The sequence below is a fragment of the Hyla sarda genome, chromosome 6, assembly GCF_029499605.1.
Source record: "Hyla sarda isolate aHylSar1 chromosome 6, aHylSar1.hap1, whole genome shotgun sequence".
In the NCBI taxonomy this organism is placed as follows: Eukaryota; Metazoa; Chordata; class Amphibia; order Anura; family Hylidae; genus Hyla; species Hyla sarda.
Window position 1 is genome coordinate 297,170,744 of NC_079194.1, and position 22,391 is coordinate 297,193,134.

Sequence of the window (22,391 nt, forward strand, 5' to 3'; positions counted from 1 at the left end):
TTTATTATATTCATTATTATTATTATATTTATTATTATTAATATTAGTTTTATTATATTTATTATTATATTTATTATTATTATTATTATTATTATATATTATAAAGTTCTAAACTGCCCCCAGTTCCCTATAAATAAAAAACGAATTAAATAAATAAATAATTTAATAAATAAACTATATATGAATAAAACTATAGAAATAACATGCTGTCTTATACATGAAGCAGTGACTTCTCACAGTAAGCCCCTGTTATTTTTGCTTTAAAGGGGTACTCCGCTGTAAACCTCTTATCCCCCATCCTTCGGAGATGTTCACAGCGGAGTACCCCTTAAATGGAATTTTCAGTAGTTCCCCAACCAAATGCATTCTCAGTGACCGGAGATATTGGTGGAGTAATTGTGTTTCCTGCGGTCCGGGCTGGTGCTGGGTTTCTATGCAAAACGGAAAGATAACAAGGGAGGAAGAAGATTCAGGAGACAACAGGGTCTTTGTTTTCTTACGCTGCGAAATGTAAAGCCAAATGGTATTGACCGGCAACTAAGATTTAGACTGAACAAATCCTAGGGATATTCCAGGCAAAAACATTTTTTCTATATATCAACTGACTACGGAAAGTTAAATAGTTTTGTAAATTACTTCTATTAAAAAATCTTAATCCTTCCAATAGTTATTAGCTTCTGAAGTTTTCTGTCTAACTGCTCGATGATGATGTCACTTCCCGGGAGCTGTGCATGATGGGAGAATATCCCCATAGGAACTGCACAGCTCCCGGGACATGAGTCATCAGAGAGCAGTTAGACAGAAAACAACAACTCAACTTCAGAAGCTAATAACTATTGGAAGGATTAAGATTTTTTAATAGAAGTAATTTACAAATGTGTTTAACTTTCCGCAGCCAGTTAATATATATAAAAAAATGTTTTGGCCTGGAATACCCCTTTAAAGAGACAGGGCCTTGTTTTTATGTAGACAAAACCAATTTAATTCCAGCTGCTCTTCAAAGTATTTGATTGGTTTGGAGGACTGACCCATCATTGCATTACCTAGACAATTCATTGGTTTGTGTAATGCCTAAGTTGTCCTGTCGGGGCGCTGCAGAGGAATTAAAGGGGTACTCCGGCGCTTAGACATCTTATCCCCCATCCAAAGGATAGGGGATAAGATGCCTGATCGCGGGGGTCCCGCCGCTGGGGACCCCCATGATCTTGCACGCCGCACCCCGTTTATAATCAGTCCCCGGGGCGTGTGACGAACACGCTCCGGATCTGATTACTGTCGATCACGGGCCGGAGCGTTGTGATGTCAAGGCTCCGCCCCGTGTGATGTCACGCTCCTCCCCCTCAATGCAAGCCTATGGGAGGGGGCGTGACAGCTGTCACGCCCCCTCCCATAGGCTTGCATTGAGGGGCGGAGGCGTGAAGTCACACGCTCCAGGGACTGATTATAAACGGGGTGCGGCATGCAAGATCACGGGGGTCCCCAGCGGCGGGACCCCCACAATCAGGCATCTTATCCCCTATCCTTTGGATAGGGGATAAGATGTCTAAGCGCCGGAGTACCCCTTTAAACATCTTCCTGATTCCCCTACAGCCGAGTCCTGTGCCACCAAGTCTTGTTACTTCAGTCTGGGCCAAGGGTACTCAACAACTCTCAGAAAAGGTCCACTTACCTGGGTCTCTTGTTAGGTGAAGGACAGATCGGGACACCATTAGTAAAGATACAGTGCAGATCAGGGGTGTAGCTGTAGAGGCAGAAGTCGCACGGAGGGCCCTGGTGCCTAAGGGGGCCCCAAAGCACTTCTGCCCTATAAGAGACCAGTAATATAATTGGCATATGGGGCCTTGTTGCAGATTTTGCATTAGGGCCCATAAGCTGCAAGCTACACCTCCGGTGCGGAGACATCCAATGACTCACAGGTGACGTAATCAGAGTCATTCTCTTCTTTTCTCCATCTGGCCCAAACCACCATGATGACTTTCCCCATCAATCACTCGATCCTGCAGAATTTGCCGCACAAACATCTTAGACTCCTCGCTCCAGCGCCCTCCTCACCTCTACACAAAGTCCCCATCACAGTCCGTCAAACAAAGAGAAATAATTAGTGCCTAGCACAGTAGAAGTGGGTGGGTCCCCATTAAAGGGGTACTCCAGTGAAAACAATTTTTTTTTATATATAAACTGGCTCCAGAAAATTAAAGGGGTACTCCGCTGGAAAACATTTTTCTTTTAATCAACTGGTGCCAGAAAGTTAGACAGATTTGTAAATTACTTCTATTAAAATGTTTTAATCCTTCCAGTACTTATTAGCTGCTGAATACTACAGAGGAAATTATTTTCTTTTTGGAACACAGAGCTCTCTGCTGACATCACGAGCACAGTGCTCTCTGCTGACATCTCTGTCCATTTTAGGAACTGTCCAGAGCAGCATATGTTTTCTATGGAAATTTTCTCCTACTCTGGACAGTTCTTAAAATGGAGATGTCAGCAGAGAGCACTATATGAGCACTTCTATTAAAAAATCTTAATCCTTCCAGTACTTATCAGCTGCTGAAGTTGAGTTGCTCTTTTTTGTCTGACCACAGTGCTCTCTGCTGACACCTCTGGCCGTGTCAGGAACTGTCCAGAGCAGGAGCAAATCCCCATAGCAAACCTCTCCTGCTCCGGACAGTTCCTCAGACAGACAGAGGTGTCAGCAGAGAGCACTGTGGTCAAACAGAAAAGAACAACTCCACTTCAGCAGCTGATAAGTACTGGAAGGATTAATATTTTTTAATAGAAGTAATTTACAAATCTGTTTAACTTTCTGGAGCCAGTTGATTTAAAAAAATATTTTTACCTGAAAATACCCCTTTAAGTACGTCTCTCGCATGGGTTAGGTAGCCGCCCCCTTATAATTCATGTAGCCTCCCCCCCACTAGGCAGGCAGGTCTCAATAGGTAGGTTGTCCACAAATTAGCCAGATAACCACCTCCTCCAGTAGTCACGTAGCCTACGCCATTAGCCATTTATCCCCCCACCTGCTGAAATAATAATAAAAAATAAAAAAATCATACTTACCTCCTGGTGTAGGCCTCAGCCTGAATCTGTCTGCCGCCTACATCATAGTGGCCCGTGCTGGCCTGGAGAATCGGGGCAAGAGTCCTGGATTCCCGGCTAGTGAGCAGATTATAAAGTGCATTGTTTGGCCCACTCACATTATAATCTGGCGGGTCAGGTAGATTGGGGGTGCGGCCATTTTAGTCCCTGGTCGTCGGGCCCCATCGCAGTGACGTATCCTATCTCTATGGTACCTGACATCTTGCTGGAGTTGTAGGTTTGCAACAGGTGGAGAGTCCCAGGTAGGGTGGCCACCTGGCCGGTATTTTACCAGAACAGACGGTATTCAGGCCACCCTGCCGGTATTTTTATATAAAAAATACCGGCAATGCAATGGCCGATCATTATCCAACCAATCCTCCAACTATCGGAATGTTCCAGCATATACTATATACCAGTGTTTCCCAACCAGAGAGCCTCCAGGTGTTGCAAAACTACAACTCCCAGCATGCCCTGACAGCCATTGGCTGTCCGAGCATGCTGGGAGTTGTAGTTTTGCAACAGCTGGAGGCACCCCTGGTTGGGAAACACTGACCTATACTATATAGTTCAACATGCTAGGAGTTGTAGTTTTGCAACAGCTGGAGACACCCCTGGTTGGGAAACACTGACCTATATTATATAATACTACATAGTCCAACATGCTGGGAGTTGTAGTTTTGCAACAGCTGGAGGCACCCCTGGTTGGGAAACACTGACCTATACTATATAGTCCAACATGCTGGGAGTTGTAGTTTTGCAACAGCTGTAGGCACCCCTGGTTGGGAAACACTGACCTATACTATATAGTCCAACATGCTGGGAGTTGTAGTTTTGCAACAGCTGGAGGCACCCCTGGTTGGGAAACACTGACGTATATTATACAATACTATATAGTCCAACATGCTGGGAGTTGTAGTTTTGCAACAGCTGGAGGCACCCCGGGTTGGGAAACACTGACCTATACTATATAGTCCAACATGCTGGGAGTTGTAGTTTTGCAACAGCTGGAGGCACCCCTGGTTGGGAAACACTGACCTATACTATATAGTCACACATGCTGGGAGTTGTAGTTTTGCAACAGCTGGAGGCACCCCTGGTTGGGAAACACTGACGTATATTATACAATACTATATAGTCCAACATGCTGGGAGTTGTAGTTTTGCAACAGCTGGAGGCACCCCTGGTTGAGAAACACTGACCTATACTATATAGTCCAACATGCTAGGAGTTGTAGTTTTGCAACAGCTGGAGGCACCCCTGGTTGGGTAACACTGACCTATACTATATACTACTATATAGTCCAACATGCTGGGAGTTGTAGTTTTGCAACAGCTGGAGGCACCCCTGGTTGGGAAACACTGACCTATACTATATACTACTATATAGACCAACATGCTGGGAGTTGTAGTTTTGCAACAGCTGGAGGCACCCCTGGTTGGGAAACACTGACCTATACTAGATAATACTATATAAACCAACATGCTGAGAGTTGTAGTTTTCGTTCGGGGCAGCTGCTGAGCCACAGGCTGTTTTAGGGCATGCTGGGAGTTGTAGTTAGTAACTAACTGCAACTCCCAAATTGAATTTAAAAAAAGCGATAAAAAAGTCCCATCAAAACAAAAATGGTCCTGTTAAAAACTACAGATCGGGGCGCAAAAAAATGATCCCTCATACCGGACCGTATAAGGCTGAGGAATTCAAGAGGAATAATTTCGGTCATTTTATCCATCAAGCAGAATTCAAGTGGAATTCGACCAGAATTTACATGCGGAAATGAAGAGGAATGAAGGAGGAGGCTATTTAATTCTACTTTTCTGAATTCCGCTTGAATTCCACGTGAAAAACGATGTCGGGCAGAATTTATTTTTTTTTTTACCATTGATTTCTATTGCGGATTCCGCTTGAAGAATGAACATGTTCAGCGTCGGAATTCAGCGAGCAGAATTTACTCAGTGTGAACTGAGAAGCGGAAAATACATTGAAGAGAATGGAAAATCAATTGCTGAATAATATCAACTGAAAGAGCTAGCGGAATTACTCGAGGAACATGCCCGTACGTTCACACTATGGACTTAAAGGGGTATTCCAAGAAAAAACTTTTTTTTTTATATATCAACTGGTGCCAGAAAGTTAAACAGATTTGTAAATTACTTCTATTAACAAATCTTAATCCTTTCAGTACTTATAAGCTGCTGAAGTTGAGTTGTTCTTTTCTGTCTAAGTGCTCTCTGATGACACGTGTCTCGGGAAACGCACAGTTTAGAAGCAAATCCCCATAGCAAACCTCTTCTACTCTGTGCAGTTCCTGAGACAAGCAGAGATGTCAGCAGAGAGCACTGTTACCAGATAGAAAAGAACAACTCAACTTCAGCAGCTGATAATTATTGGAAGGATTAAGATTTTTTAATAGAAGTAATTTACATATGTTTAACTTTCTGGAGCCAGTTGATATTTAAAAAAAAAGTTTTTTCCTGGAATACCCCTTTAACATTAGTGTGAACGGGTCTCCGTGAGACACGTTCACACTGCAGAATTTCAAATTGTTTCGCGCAAAGAAAGAACGTATTCCGTGAGCACTGCATAGCTGTCAATGGTGACGGCTCAGTGCCCCGCGGCCCTAGCGCCAAAGTATTTTCGGTCGCTGAATTCAGTGAGCGGAGATTCCGCAGTGTGAATACACCCGGAGAAATAAAAAAAAGTTATAGGGGTCAGAAAAGGACAAAATTTCCCCTGTATATGTATATCCTGTAATGTCACGCATATATAATTAATTATGCAAAGTAGCATGGCCGCTAATATTTTTTGCAAGAAAGGTGGAAACCCTAGTCCCAGGTTGGGGCAGCGCAGTATACCGTATCTATGTCCCTATTTTTTGCACTAGTTTTGCCGGCACCTTTCATATATATATATATGTCCTATTAAAAATAGTTTTTGTTACTTTTTTCTTTTCCAGACACTTGCTGAAGAGTGAACTTGGCTCATTTATCACAGATTACTTTCAGGTAAGTCATGAAGTTGTCGAGTAGAAACCCGCTGGGACTTACCCTTTAATTTTGCAACAGCTGCATCTGTCTCGCCGCAGCATTCAACATGACACCGCCAGTGATGAATCAGATGGAGAGTCAGTGTCTCTCACTTTCATGGTTACTCTGCTTAAAGGGGTACTCCGGTGGAAAACTTATTTTTTTTATTTTTTTTCATCAACTGGTGCCAGAAAGTTAAACAGATTTGTAAATGACTTCTATTAAAAAATCTTAATCCTTCCAGTACTTATTAGCTGCTGAATAATACAGAGGAAATTCTTTTCTTTTTGAATTTCTTTTCTGTCTGGCCACAGTGCTCTCTGCTGACACCTCTGTCCATTTTAGGAACTGTCTGGAGCAGGATAGGTGTTACGCCGAGCGCTCCGGGTCCCCGCTCCTCCCCGGAGCGCTCGCTACACTCTCTCCGCTGCAGCGCTCCGGTCAGATCCACTGACCCGGGGCGCTGCGATTCTGCTTCCAGCCGGGATGCGATTCGCGATGCGGGTAGCGCCCGCTCGCGATGCACACCCCGGCTCCCGTACCTGACTCGCTCTCCCTCGGTCCTGTCCCGGCGCGCGCGGCCCCGCTCCCTAGGGCGCGCGCGCGCCGGGTCTTTGCGATTTAAAGGGCCACTGCGCCGCTGATTGGCGCAGTGATTCCAATTAGTGTCTTCACCTGTGCACTTCCCTATATCACCTCACTTCCCCTGCACTTCCCTGCCGGATCTTGTTGCCATTGTGCCAGTGAAAGCGTTCCTTGTATGTTCCTAGCCTGTGTTCCAGACCTCCTGCCGTTGCCCCTGACTACGATCCTTGCTGCCTGCCCCGACCTTCTGCTACGTCCGACCTTGCTTCTGTCTACTCCCTTGTACCTCGCCTATCTTCAGCAGCCAGAGAGGTTGAGCCGTTGCTAGTGGATACGACCTGGTCACTACCGCCGCAGCAAGACCATCCCGCTTTGCGGCGGGCTCTGGTGAAAACCAGTAGTGACTTAGAACCGATCCACTAGCACGGTCCACGCCAATCCCTCTCTGGCACAGAGGATCCACTACCCGCCAGCCGGCATCGTGACAATAGGTTTTCTATAGGGATTTGCCTCTACTCTGGACAGTTCTTAAAATGGACAGAGGTGTCAGCAGAGAGCACTGTGGTCAGACAGAAAGGAAATTCAAAGACAAAAGAACTTCCTCTGGAACATACAGCAGCTGATAAGTACTGGAAGGGTTAAGATTTTTAAATAGACGTAATTTACAAATCTGTTTAACTTTCTGGTACCAGTTGATTTAAAAAAAATGTTTTCCAGTGGAGTACCCCTTTAAAGGAGAACTCCAGAACATAAAAATTGTCCCCCATACTGCCAGCAGTAAAAAAATTTAAATGTACATACCTTCCTCCGCTCCCATGGGGCCTCCGGTAACAGTCTCCGGTCTCCGCTGCGATCCTCTTCCTGGTTGCTGGTGGTCGGCGAGTCATACTGCTCTCAGCCAATCACCGGCCGCAGTGAAGCCCCTAATTGGCCGGTGATCGTCTCGCTGGCCGAGCCGGGACTTCACTGCGGCTGGTGATTGGCTGAGTGCAGTATGACTCGCCGACCACCGGCAACCAGGAAGAGGATCGCTCCGGAGACGGTTACCGGAGGTCCCAGGGAAGCGGAGGAAGGTATGTACATCTTTATGTTTTTTACTGCCGGCAGTATGGGGGACAATTTTTATATTCTGGAGTTCTCCTTTAAGTACACACCCCATGTGAGTGATTGTGGCTCTTAAAGTAATTCCTGTAATCTTAGTAAACACTACTCCCGACATGTTTCCTCCCATATGGCAATAATGTTTATCAGGGGACATAAACAAAATCAAAAGTTAGAGATAAGGTAAGGAAAAACTAAAATAACATGGCAAAATAAAGCAATAAATCAAACCCCACGCCCATGATAATTAAGAAGATAGGGCTACTCAGATACTTAGACACCCTCTGGATCAAGTAGCATTATCTGAGCGAGTTCTCCTATCCATTAAATAGGGTAGACATGAAAGGACAAGGCGACGAGAGTGACAGCTGTTTCACGTCTGGGTTGGCTGGAGTCACCAGAGGGAACCCATTTTTTCGGCACCCACTAGTGACGTAAAGGCTCGTCTGTGGGAAAGCTTTAATGAAACATACACAGAAACAAAAGGACAGGTGTGGGAAGGATTTATACTTGCCCTCCTAACTGCGGGAGGTGGGGGTGGGGGGGGGGGATGGTAGCTATCATAGTAAAGAAGCATGTTTGTGGATATAGATTTTTGATACCCTTTTGTATGAATGGTGTTATGCAATTTATTTATTGATTTTCTTTGTTTCTCGGAATTCGGATAATGTACACTTTTTTATTTTTTTATTTTTTTTTTACAAATCACCAGTGCTGTTCCATATGATTAAAATAGCAGCAAAGCGGACATTCATGATCTCTTTATCATGATCTTTTTATCATTTGGACGTCCCCTGATTAATTCTGTTAATCCTGACGCGTTTCCCCCCAATGAGGTTACAGGATTCATCAGGGGACATAAAAAAAACATGATTAAAGGGGTATTCCAGGCCAAAACTTTTTTATATATATCAACTGGCTCCGGAAAGTTAAACAGATTTGTAAATTACTTCTATTAAAAAATATTAATCCTTCCAATAGTTATTAGCTTCTGAAGTTGAGTTGTTGTTTTCTGTCTAACTGCTCTCTGATGACTCACGTCCCGGGAGCTGTGCAGTTCCTATGGGGATATTCTCCCATCATGCACAGCTCCCGCGACGTGACATCATCATTGAGCAGTTAAACAGAAAACTTCAGAAGCTAATAACTATTGGAAGGATTAAGATTTTTTAATAGAAGTCATTTACAAATCTGTTTAACTTTCCGGAGCCAGTTGATATATATATATATATATATATATATATATATATAAAAAAGGTTTTGCCTGGAATACCCCTTTAAAAGTCAGAGAGACTGTAAGGAAAACAAAAGGTAACATGGCAAAATAAAGCAATAAATCACCATGCATATAGATCAGTGGTCTCAAACTGTGGCCCCTCCAGATGTTTCAAAAATTCAACTCCCAGCATGCCCGGACAGCCGTTGGCTGTCCGGGCATGCTGGGAGATGAAGTTTTGCAACATCTGGAGGGCCACAGTTTGAGACCACTGATACAGACGGCAAATACCATAATCTGAGATAGGGCCACTCAGTCAGATAATGCTACTCGATCCAGAGGGTATCTGAGTGAGTGGTCCCATCTCTGACCATTTTATTTGCCGTCTATATGTATGGTGTTTGCTTTATTGCTTTAATTGGCCATGCTATTTTTATTTTCCATTACGTTATCTGGTATTTTTATTATTCATTACAGTTAATGATCCTGCTTATGACCCCTGATGAACCACTTTACCTCACGGGGGGGGTGAAACACGCCGGGATATATTGTGTTAAGGTTACCGGAAAAAATAAAGAGCCACAATTGCTCACATGGGGTGTGTGCATTGAATCGTGGCTTCCTAGGGCCTAGCTCTGCCTTATTTTACATTTATTGAAGACTTTTTAGGGTTTAGCTATTTTTATCTGTATTCTGTAAAAGTGACATCTCGGCATGGAGTATTTTCAGTGCTGTGATTATGTAATATTATGTCTAGCAGTGACTTCTTCCCTGCTTCCTGCGCTGGATCCCATAATGTTCTTTGTCTTTACAGAATCAGCTGCTGGCAAAAGGTTTGGCCTTCATGGAGGAGAAAGTCAGGCTGTACGAAGGTGAGAGATATCGGCCGCGGCTGGACAGTGTGAGGGGGTGTGAGGGACTGTCACAGCACTTTACCACAGTGACACCTACTCAGTCTGAACCATGACCTACAAGACCCTATGTGCAGTTATAGGGAAATGGGCAAGAATAGTGTATATTCTATCTATTAATTATAATATTATAATAATACAGGGCCGGTTCTGCCTAAAGGCAAATTAGGCAGCCGCCTCTTGATGGGGGCGCAGCTCTGCCCGCTGCAAGAAAGTTAGTAGCCAGCCAGCATCTAAAGCACCCGCCGCTCATCCGAAGCACCCGCCGCTTGTCCGAGGCACCCGCCCAGCCAGAACCACTGTTGCAACCCTGCCACCCCCCCCAACCGATACCATAATAATCTGCATTCTTCAGCCTGCTGGACGAGCGCAGTGCCACCTCCGAGGCCTGACAGGCAGATCAGCGCCGTCCAGCATCCTGCGCACACCTCCATACATCCGCCCCATGAGGAGGAGGTTTGTTACAGTGTGTCACCCCAATAGTAAGGTGGGGAGTGTCAAAGGGCTGAGCCAATGGGTGGGGTCAAGGGGCAGCAAATTTAGCTTTCGCCTAGGGTGGCAAAAATCCTTGCACCAGCCCTGATGGTATATGCACATTTTTTGGCATAGTATATACTACTAAGTAGGTATATAACTGGATCTCCATGGAAAGTATACAGTATACAGGTTGGGGATCACTAGGTCGCAGTACACACAACAGTAGATAATCATGTACTGGGCTCTTATATGCCACCGGGTCACTATGGGCTTGCTGTATTGTCAATGGGCTACGATTTCTCTTCATTACAGTTTATATTTTAATGTATCAGAACTTTCAGCACATATATATATATATCCTAGATGCCCCTGGTCTGACCCTTCATATGTTTATATCTTTTTCTGTAGGTGAAAACCGCGTCCTGATTCTCTCAGAATTATGGGATCGTTTTTTCACTGAGATCCTGCCGACACTCCAAGCGATATTTTATCCCGTCCAGGTATTATGTGTGTATGGGGTATATAGGGAGGAATATGGTCATATAGTCGGTGTGTAGTGATTGAAGGGATGGGGGGGGGGGGGGGGCACGGTTTTCATTTTAGTGCCCCTATTATGTCTGTGACCCCTTCTACTGACCCCGATGGAAGGACACATATAAATATGTCGCTTTCTATTCCGCATATTTCAGGGCCAGGAACTCACCATTCGTCAGATCGCTCTGCTCGGCTTCAGGGACGTGGTTCTATTAAAGGTCAACCTGGACAGAACGCTGCCATTGCTGCAGACGCCGGTCCCACCTCCCATCCTACAGATGCTGCTGGTCCTCCAAGTAGGAATACGTTTCTTTCCATATTGAGGGAGGAATTCAAAGGCTGTCCAGGCATGCTGGGAGTTGTAGTTTTGCAACAGCTGGAGCCACCCTATAGTGACCGAATGAGGGAACATAGTAGGGGCATTGATAAATATATATATATATATTTATTTATTTATATTTATACACTAGCTGAGTATTAGCCAGCCACCCAGCTTAATCAGCTTCCTGAAGAGAAAATCGGTCTGGTAAAGCATCCATGTTGGAGCTCTTCAGGAGACTGGGAAAGCCAGATGGCAGGCAGTACACAGTGCAGGGCTTTCAGTACTTCCCCAGCCTTTCCAGTCTCCTGAAGAGAATATCTGTCTTGTAAGGCCCTTAAGGCATACTGCGTGCCACCCAGCTTTCCCAGTCTTCTGAAGCCCTAGTAGTGATAAGCTGCTTGTCCTCCAATGCCCTCTCTTTTCTTTCAGCCCATATTAAATCTCCCATATTAAAGCACTGTGGTCAGACAGAAAATAACTACACAACTTCCTCTGGAGCATACAGCAGCTGATAAGTACTAGAAGGATTAAGATTTTTATATAGAAGTAATATACAAATCTTTTTCACTTTTGGGCACCAGTTTGAAGGGGTACTCCGGTGGAGATTTTTTTTTTTTTTTTTTTTTAATCAACTGATGCCAGAAAGTTAAACAGATTTGTAAATTACTTCTATTAAGAAATCTTAATCCTTCCAGTATTTATTAGCTGCTATATACTACGGAGAAAGTTCTTTTCGGATTTTTTTTTTTTTCCTGATCACAGTGCTCTCTGCTGACATCTCTGTCCGTATCAGAAACTGTTTAGAACAGGAGCAAATCCCCATAGTAAACCTATGCTGCTCTGGACAGTTCCTGATACAGACAGAGGGGTCAGCAGAGAGCACTGTGGACCGAAAAGAAAAAAAAAGAAATCCAAAAACAAAAGAATGTTCTCTGTAATATACAGCCACTAAGAAGTACTGGAAGGATAAAGATTTTTTTATATAGAAGTAATTTACTAATTACTGGCACCAGTTGATAAAAAAAAAAAAATGCTTTCCAGTGGAGTACCCCTTTAAGGCTTTGTTCACATCTGTTGCAGATTCCATGAAAACCTATAGAAATGCACCAAACTGACACAATATAATGAATAGATATAAATCTTTATTATAATCAAATAGGATAAAATATGATAAAAAATCATGATTCCATGAAAAGTAAAATAGTGACACCATTGTGTTCCCCTGGGACATTAGGGACCTAGTGGACCTTGTTATAGTCATTGAGGTTCTTCAGGTGGAGGATCCGGCACTGCTGACATAAATAACCCAGATGTGAGCAGAGCCTAATAGGGTTAAGCCTTGCACAGACTATCTCGGTATAAGCTTGGCATTACGGTAGGATTGCAGCCGTGACCCACTGACCTGGTCACCCATTGTCTATTTATAGGGACTTACTTGGTAACCCATTACTACGGCGTCACGAACGGATTGTTTGATTTTCTGGGTCATGTAATTGTGTTGCTCAATCTTTTGATAGAAAAAAAGAAAAACGGAATAAAGGGTTTACAAGAAGCCGGAACGAATGAAACTGACATCTGGGGGGGGGGGGGGGGAATAAATGCAAAGCCGAAAGAAAAAGGAGCTCGCAACAGGAAGATCGCGGCATAACCGTATAGATGGCCACCACAAAGGCTGAACCTCCTAGATTACGTATGAAACATTGGATGTCCTAATTCTTGTCTGGAAGCCGAGGATTGTATAATCTTCTTCTGGATAATATCAGAATATACAGGAAGGACCGCTCCAGATTCATAGTGGTGGCATAATGTGAAGCTCCTGGGGGACCCAATTCAGGGATGCGCACACACAGACTCAAAAGGAGGCTTGAGCACCTGCCCTTTTAATGGGGTACTCCGCCTTTAGACTTCTTATCCCCTTATCCAGAGGATAGGGGAGAAGATGTCTGATTGCGGGGGTCCCGCAGCTGGGACCCCCCCGCGATCTCTGTGAAGCACCCAGCTTTCTTAAGAACGCTGGAGCGCGGGCAGTGGGGGTCGTGACATCACAGTTACACTCCTTGTGACATCGCGCCACGCCCCCTCAATGCAAGTCTATGGGAGGGGGGCGTGGCGGATGCCACGCCCCCTCCCATAGACTTGCATTGAGGGGGCGTGGCGCGATGTCACGACCCCCGCTGCAAGCTGGCGCAGCGGAATGCCCCTTTAAAGTGGTGCTCCCTTGAAAAAAAAATTTGTTTTATCAACTGGTGCCAGAAAGTTTGCAAATTACTTCTATTAAAAAATCTTAATCCTTCCTGTACTTATCAGCAGTTGTATGCCCCACAGGAAGTTCTTTTCTTTTTGAATTTCCTTTCTGTCTGACCACAGTGCTCTCTGCTGACGCCTCTGTCCATGTCAGGAACTGTCCAGAGCAGGAGCAAATCCCCAGAGCAAACTTCTCCTGCTCTGGACAGTTCCTGACATGGACAGAGGTGTCAGCAGAGAGCACTGTGGTCGGACAGAAAGGAAATTAAAAAAGAAAAGAACTTCATGTGGAGCATACAACAGCTGATGGACAGAGATGTCAGCAGAGAGCGCTGTGTTCCAAAAAGAAAATAATTTCCTCTGTAGTTTTTAACTGCTAATAAGTACTGGAAGGATTAAGATTTTTTTAATAGAAGTCATTTACAAATCTGTTTAACTTTCTGGCACCAGTTCATAAAAAAAAAAAAAAAGAAAAGTTTACCAGGGGAGTACCCCTTTAAGGCTACTGTTCTATAATGTTCTATAACGCTTATACAGATTGGGTCCCATTTAGCTGACATGACTGCCGGAGGTCCATTACTTCAGGAAATGCGTTGTGTTAACATATGTTAAGTTTTTACAAACTTTTTTTTTTTAATTAGAAGAAGTGCCCCCTTTTTTTTTCTACCTGAGCCCCTGCCCCCCAAAAATATCTACGCACGTCCCTGCCCCCCATTTATAACACTGGTGTCCTCTTAGGTAGCACAGGGGCCTCCTGAGACCATCTATGGCTACAAGGGTGGGATCGAAACGCGTCGCCCTTATTGGTGAAGGAGAGAATAATACACGAGTGAGAACCTTTTTCTAGATTACGACCATATTGTAGGGTCCAGGAGAGTAACCTGTGATGTCGTTCTCTTCCAGGGTATCCACGAGCCCTCAGGACCCAGCGAAGGCTACCTGAAGCTGGAAGAATTGGTAAAAATGGTGGTCTCTCCATACCTGGCGGCATATGGGGACAGGAGCTACAGCCACAATAGTGCCCCCTGTATACTTGGTAAGATCACCTTACACAGCGGTCAAGTCCTGGGGAAAAAAAAGTGTGGGAACTCACCCAAGATTTCCACTCAAAGGCTGGTCCTGCTGCTATGGAATAAGTGCAGGAACTCCATTCCCACGCGTTCCTGCAGGACTTGAGCCCTGACCTTAAGGAACCCAATAAGTTGTTCTAACCTAATTTTCTAGATCAATGAAGAGTAGATGAAAACTCACTTGGGGGTAGAGTGGGGTAGGTCTATCATGGGGCTCAAAGGCCCTAAAACAGCGGTGTCCAACATTTAGTTGTCGCAACACGACAATTCTCACCAAGCTCTGACCGCTTTCCCACTGGCTGCAGAGCCTTTTGTTGGAACCACCAGCCCTTGAGAACTTGAGCAAGGCCGAGAAATACTTCAAATCACAGTAAGTGGCCGCATAGTTAAAGGGGTACTCTGCCCCCAAACATCTTATCCCCTATCCAAAGGATAGGATGACTGATCTCAGCGATCTCTCCTGCAGCACCCCCGTTCATGATACAGGGGCCGGGATATCGTGATGTCACAGCTCCACCCCCTCATGACGTCACGTCACGCCCCCTCAATGCAAGTCTATGTGAGGGGGCATGACGGCCGTAGGCTTGCATTGAGGGTGCAGGGCGGACGTCACGAGAGGGTGGGACCCCCGCGATCAGACATCTTATCCCCTATCCTTTAGATAGGAGATAAGATGTCTAGGGGCGGAGTACCCCTTTAAAAGTCAGGTGACTTCTTTAAAGGGGTACTCCAGTGGAAAACTTTTTTTTTTTTTTTAAATCAACTGGTGCCAGAAAGTTAAACAGATTTGTAAATGACTTTTATTAAAAAATCTTTATCCTTCCAGTACTTATTAGCAGCTGTATGCTACAAAGGAAATTCTATACTTTTTGAATTTCTTTTTTTGTCTTGTCCACAGTGCTCTCTGCTGACACCTGGTGCCCGTATCAGGAACTGCCCAGAGCAGGAGAAAATCCCCATAGCAAACCTATGCTGCTCTGGACTGTTCCTGACATGGACAGAGGTGTCAGCAGAGAGCACTGTGGACAAGACAAAAAAAGAAATTCAAATAGTATAGAATTTCCTTTGTAGCATACAGCTGCTAATAAGTACTGGAAGGATAAAGATTTTTTAATAGAAGTCATTTACAAATCTGTTTAACTTTCTGGCACCAGTTGATTAAAAACATTTTTTTCCCCACCGGAGTACCCCTTTAAGCTTGGTGCCCACGGATGTCCAAAGCTAAGATAGTTGAAAGGCCTTGTAGCTGTCAGTATTTCAAGGCACTTGAAGGTGCAGAAGACCTGTGGACATTAGAACGTACCTGTCATATCACAGAAAAACTCACTGGGTCATGCAGATGCTTTACATGTCTTTTTTATGTGTCTAGCTTCTGTACTTGGCTCACAAATCCCTCTGTTCTGCTGCTCACTCATTCTGACATCCACTGCTCAGGAAGGGGTGTGTCCCAGGCAAGCACTGAGCCCGCCCTCTCTCACCATGCATTCACTTCCTCCCTGAGTCTGCTGTGCTGTGCTGGGTCTCTTCATCCAATCACTGCACGCTGCTCTGTAACCCCCTCCTCTCTGTTTTGATGCTGCAGTCTGATAGGACAGGAGTGAGCACAGAGGAGTTCTAGTCCCGCCCTCATTTCATGGACTTTATCCCAGTCTGTGCTTCAGCTGGGGACAAAGATAATGCTGCAGCCGGACAGGATTATGTTCTGGATGTTACGGGGACCCCTAGTGGTCTTTTGTTATAAACCATGATTTACATAAAAAAAAAAAAAAGATAACCTTTTCAATGAAGTATATTAGAAAGGTTAAAGGGGCACTCCGCTGCTCAGCGTTTGGAACAAACTGTTCCGAACGCTGGAGCCGGTGCCGGGAGCTGGTGACGTCATAGTCCCGCACCCTCATGAGGTCACGCCCCACCCCCTCAATGCAAGGCTATGGGAGGGGGCGTGACAGCCGTCACGCCCCCTCCCATAGACTTGCATTGAGGGGGCGGAGTACCCCTTTAATGTTCTGCTTAGATGTAGAACATAGAAAAAGTTTTTGATTCTGATAGTGCCCATTTAAAGGGGAACTCCGCTGCTCAGCGTTTGGAACAAACTGTTCCGAACGCTGGAGCCGGGAGCTCGTGACGTCATAGCCCCACCCCCTCCCAAAGACTTGCATTGAGGGGGTGGGGTGTGACTTAATGAGGGGGCGGGGCGATGACGTCACGAGCTCCCAGCTCCAGCGTTCGGAACAGTTTATTCCAAACGCTGAGCAGCGGAGTGCCCCTTTAAGTACCATGTGGGAAAACCGATACCCTGGGGATAATTCCTTTCTAAATACGCGTCGACCAATAGATGAAGCCTTAGAAAAGTGCCTTTGTGCCTGTGACCAGATGAGTGTAACCTGCGGCCGTACGCGTTGTTCTCCGGAGTGTGGGAATAAAGCAGACGGGTTTCTTACGTTTCGGTAATTGACCTCATTTGCATATTGATGTGTTTACCTTGCAGTAGAATTACTGATCTGAAGCGTCTACCATGGGGGAAACTTGGTCAAATATTAATTCTGAGCTCCTCATCCAGGTCACGTCTGCGGGATATTACTGCGCCGATTGTGTCGCCCTTCAGGACTGGTGCACGTGGCCGTCTTCCGGTTCTGTATTGTACAGTACAGGGCTCCCATAGACATGTATGAGGTCTCATATAGCCACAGATTGAGGGGTTTTTCTTAATCACTTGGCGTCCTTCTGATGTGTACGGGAACGCCAGGGGCAAACATCTTCTGCTTCCCTATCGCAGCTGGACTCTCTTTTCTTTTTTTTCGTTTTTGTCTGGTTATGGAAGCGCACAAGATTTCCTAAAATATATCTATAATCTATCTATTTATTATGATTATTTTTATTATTATTATTTTATTATTATTTTTTTATTATTATTATTTTTATTAATTTTATTTTTATAATTTTTATTATTATTATTTTTATTAATTTTATTTTTATAATTTTTATTATTATTATTATTATTATTATTATATAAGATTGATAGAGAATCTAGAATCTTTATAAAAAGTTCAGTTTTCGTTTACCGATCCGATAGGTGGCCATGCATCTAGTGTGTCTGCAGCTACAGTATCTCAGTGCCCGAGAGATGAGGGAACACTAGTGATTGGCACAGGGAGAGATGAGGGAACATTAATGACTGTGACACGGGGAGAGATGGGGGGACACTAATGACTGTGACACAGGGAGAGATGGGGGGACACTAATGACTGTGACACGGGGAGAGATGGGAGGACACTAATGACTGTGACACAGGGAGAGATGGGGGACACTAATGACTGTGACACATGGGGAGATGAGGGGACACTAATGACTGTGACACAGGGAGAGATGGGGGGGACACTAATGACTGTGACACAGGGAGAGATGGGGGGACACTAATGACTGTGACACAGGGAGAGATGGGGGGACACTAATGACTGTGACACGGGGAGAGATGGGGGGACACTAATGACTGTGACACAGGGAGAGATGGGGGGACACTAATGACTGTGACACGGGGAGAGATGGGGGGGACACTAATGACTGTGACACGGGGAGAGATGGGGGACACTAATGACTGTGACATGGGGAGAGATGGGGGACACTAATGACTGTGACACAGGGAGAGATGGGGGGACACTAATGACTGTGATACAGGGAGAGATGGGGGGACACTAATGAAAGTGACACAGGGAGAGGTGGGGGGACACTAATGACTGTGACACAGGGAGAGATGGGGGGACACTAATGACTGTGACACAGGGAGAGATGGGGGGACACTAATGACTGTGACACAGAGAGATGAGGGAACACTAAGTACTGACACAGGGGGAGATGAAAGGACAGTAACGACTGTGACACAGAAGAGATGAGGGGACACTAATGACTGTGACACTGGGAGAGATGAGAGGACACTAATGACTGTGACACATGGGGAGATGAGGGGAAACTTATGACTGTGACACAGAAGAGATGAGGGGAGACTAATGATTGTGACACATGGGGAGATGAGGGGACACTTATGACTGTGACACAAAAGAGATGATTGGACACTAATAACTGTGACACACGGGGAGATGAGGGGACACTAATGCCTGTGACACAGGAAGATGAGAGAACACTAATGACTTTGACATGGAGAGATGAGGGGACACTATTGACTGTGACACAGAAGAGATGAGGGGACACTAATGACTGTGACACAGAAGAGATGAGGGGACACTAATGACTGTGACACGGGGAGAAATTAGGGGACACTAATGACTGATACGGAGAGATGAGGGAACACTCATTACTGACACAGAGGGAGATGAGGGGACAGTAATGACTGTGACACAGAAGAAATGAGGGGACACTAATGACTGTGATACGGAGAGATGAGGGGACACTAATGACTGACACAGGGAGAGATGAGGGGACACTAATTACTGTGACACAGAGAGATGAGGGGACACTAATGACTGACACAGAGAGATGAGGGGACACTAATGATCCTGACAAAGGGGGAGCTGAGGGGACACTATTGACTGTGACACATGGGGAGATGAGGGGACACTAGTGTCCCTTCATCTCTTCTGTGTCACAGTCATTAGTGTCCCCTAATTTCTCCCCGTGTCACAGTCATTAGTGTCCCTTCATCTCTTCTGTGTCACAGTCATTAATGACTGTGACACGGGGAGAAATGAGGGGACAGACCACAAATTTATCAAGCCCTGATGTAAACTGTTCTGTTAAGGAAGTGTTTCCCAACCAGGGTGCCTCCAGCTGTTGCAAAACTACAACTCCCAGCATACCCAGACAGCCAAAGGCTGGAGGCACCCTGGTTGGGAAACACAGTCTTAGGGTGACAGATCCACTGTAAACCCCAGAATGTCTCTCTTTTCGGGTTTTGTACATGCAGCGTACGGCTCCGCAGGTTGCAGTGAATAGAAACTAGAAGCAGCTGCGCCAATCCTCGCTGCCAAAAAATGACTCCGATCATAACCGTCCAGTGTTCAGCAGAGGGGTGAGGGGCGAGCAGCGGGGCGCTCATTTTGTTTGGTGTTTTTTTCTTTTCTTCCCAGAATCCTTTTGTGCTATTATTTATATACCCCCTCTTCGGGGGCAGCTGTGGAAACAAGCCGCACGGGGCGCATACCGATAAGCTGCCATCACCGACACTTCTGGGGGGGACGGGGGTGGAATTCCATGCAGAAGAATCATTGCATTTTTTGGGGTATTAGGTTTTTAGAGCTTGTATCACAGCCTCATGTATCCTCTTAAAGGGACAGTCACCCTAAAGTTATTCATGTTCTAATAGGGGATATGGGCATCTTAATCCCCCAGTGTTGCACCATAACCTATACCAGTGTTTACCAACCAGAGCGCCTCCAGCGGTTCCAAAACTACAACTCCCAGCATGCCCGGACAGCCAACGGAGTACCCCTTTAAGTTCTTGAAAACCTTACATATATTAACACAACACAATCACTAAGCTAAGGGACCTCCAGCAGTCATATCATCTGAATGGGACCCGCATCCCCCCATGGAGGTCTCAGTCAGTAAGAGCATCCCCCCATGGAGGTCACAGTCAGTAAGAGCATCCCCCCATGGAGGTCACAGTCAGTAAGAGCATCCCCCATGGAGGTCTCAGTCAGTAAGAGCATCCCCCCATGGAGGTCACAGTCAGTAAGAGCATCCCCCCATGGAGATCACAGTCAGTGAGGGCATACCCCCAGGAAGGTCACAGTCAGTAAGAGCATCCCCCCATGGAGGTCACAGTCAGTAAGAGCATCCCCCCATGGAGTTCACAGTCAGTAAGAGCATCCCCCCCATGGAGGTCTCAGTCAGTAAGAGCATCCCCCCATGGAGGTCACAGTCAGTGAGGGCATCACCCCATGGAGGTCACAGTCAGTGAGGGCATCACTTCATGGAGGTCACAGTCAGTAAGAGCATCCCCCCATGGAGGTCACAGTCAGTAAGAGCATCCCCCCATGGAGGTCACAGTCAGTAAGAGCATCCCCCCATGGAGTTCACAGTCAGTAAGAGCATCCCCCCATGGAGGTCACAGTCAGTGAGGGCATCCCCCCATGGAGTTCACAGTCAGTAAGAGCATCCCCCCATGGAGGTCACAGTCAGTAAGAGCATCCCCCCATGGAGGTCACAGTCAGTAAGAGCATCCCCCCATGGAGGTCACAGTCAGTGAGGGCATACCCCCCACGGAGGTCACAGTCAGTGAGGGCATCCCCCCATGGAGGTCACAGTCAGTGAGGGCATCCCCCCATGGAGGTCACAGTCAGTGAGGGCATCATAGGGCAGGTGCATTAGAGGGGCAGGGGCACCAGGCTTCTTTTGAGTCTGTGTGCGGTTCATATGACCCATGATAACTCTTCCTCTATTCTTTCTCTTTCCAGAACACAGATTCCCTAAATGCCATCTAAGATCGGACTCTGCACCCTACACGCCCCATGGCGGTACTTCCCTTCCGGTTGAGCGCTGCCTTTCCCCGCTCACCGAGCAAGAGGGCGAGGCGTATCTGGAAAAATGCGGCAGCATCAGGAGACACACGGTCGCCAACGCTCACACGGACATCCAGCTTCTGGCCATGGCCTCCATCATGCATCCCAGATCGGAGGAGGCGGAGCTATCGGACGAGTGCATCCTACTGCAGCCCAGCTTCACCCAGCGACAGTTCAGCAGCGAGCCCAATATTGTGGACAGTCCCCCGGAACCGCTCAGTACTGACCTCCACCACGGCTCCGAACACAGCTCCCCGTCCCTCAGCTGACATGTACCCCGAGAACAGTACATTTTAAATAATTTGGGGGGATTTTCGGACCCTGACAACATCTAGACAACACACTAATCACCCCATGTTTTACCAAAAACTTAAAGGGGTACTCCGGTGGAAAACTTTTTTTTATTTTTTTTTAAATCAACTGGAAAATTAAACAGATTTGTAAATTACTTCTATTAAAAAACTTAATCCTTCCAGTACTTATTAGCTGCTGAAAACCACAGAGGAAATGTATTTTCTTTTTGGGACACAGTGCTCTCTGCTGACATCATGAACACAGTGCTCTCTGCTGACATCTCTGTCCATTTTAAGAACTGTCCAGAGTAGGAGAATATATATCCCCATAGCAAACATATGCTGCTCTGGACAGTTCCTAAAATGGACAGAGATGTCAGCAGAGAGCACTGTGGTCTTGATGTCAGCAGAGAGCTCTGTGTTCCAAAAAGAAAATAATTTCCTCTGTAGTTTTCAACTGCTAATAAGTACTGGAAGGATCAAGATTTTATAATAGAGGTAATTTACAAATCTGTTTAACTTTCTGGCACCAGTTGATTTAAAAAAAAAAAAAAAAAAAAGTTTTCCACTGGAGTACCCCTTTAAAGGGGTACTCCGCCTCTAGACATCTTTTCCTCTATGCAAAGGATAGGGATAAGATTTCTGATCGTGGGGACCCCCACGATCTCCCTGTGGCACCCGGCGTTTGTTTAGAGCGTTGGGTGCAGCGCCTGAGGCTCGTGACATCATGGCCACGCCCCCTCAATGCAAGTCTATGGGAGGGGGCGTGACGGCCGTCACGCCCCCTCCCATAGACTTGCATTGTGGGGGCGTGGTCATGATGTCACGAGCCTCTGCCCCGCATCGCCAGTCTTCTGGCACGGAGCGAAGTTCGCTCCCTGCACCGGATGTCTGGGGTGCCGCAGCCGAGATCGCGGGGGATCCTCGGAATCAGACATCTTATCCCCTATCCTTTGCATAGGGGATAAGATGTCTAGGGGTGGAGTACCCCTTTAAGGCAATAGTAACATAGACTTTGCTTT

General features: G+C 45.9%; 1 protein-coding gene across 11 annotated transcripts in view; it reads left to right on the forward strand.

The window, feature by feature from the left end:
* PRR5L (proline rich 5 like) overlaps positions 1-21,519 on the forward strand; it is a 66,009-nt gene extending 44,490 nt beyond the window's left edge. For 6 of the 11 annotated variants that reach the window (XM_056527894.1, XM_056527893.1, XM_056527895.1 and 3 more), the window contains exons 4-9: positions 6,032-6,080; positions 9,818-9,875; positions 10,800-10,891; positions 11,081-11,221; positions 14,395-14,527; positions 20,972-21,518. In XM_056527894.1, the coding sequence (XP_056383869.1) occupies positions 6,032-6,080; positions 9,818-9,875; positions 10,800-10,891; positions 11,081-11,221; positions 14,395-14,527; positions 20,972-21,345 (847 nt within the window). In that variant the 3' untranslated portion in view covers positions 21,346-21,518. Of the gene's footprint in view, positions 1-6,031; positions 6,081-9,817; positions 9,876-10,799; positions 10,892-11,080; positions 11,222-14,394; positions 14,528-20,971 lie in introns of all 11 variants that reach the window. The other 5 variants (XM_056527890.1, XM_056527891.1, XM_056527898.1 and 2 more) reach the window with 2 other exon arrangements.
* The last annotated feature ends 872 nt before the right edge of the window (positions 21,520-22,391 follow it).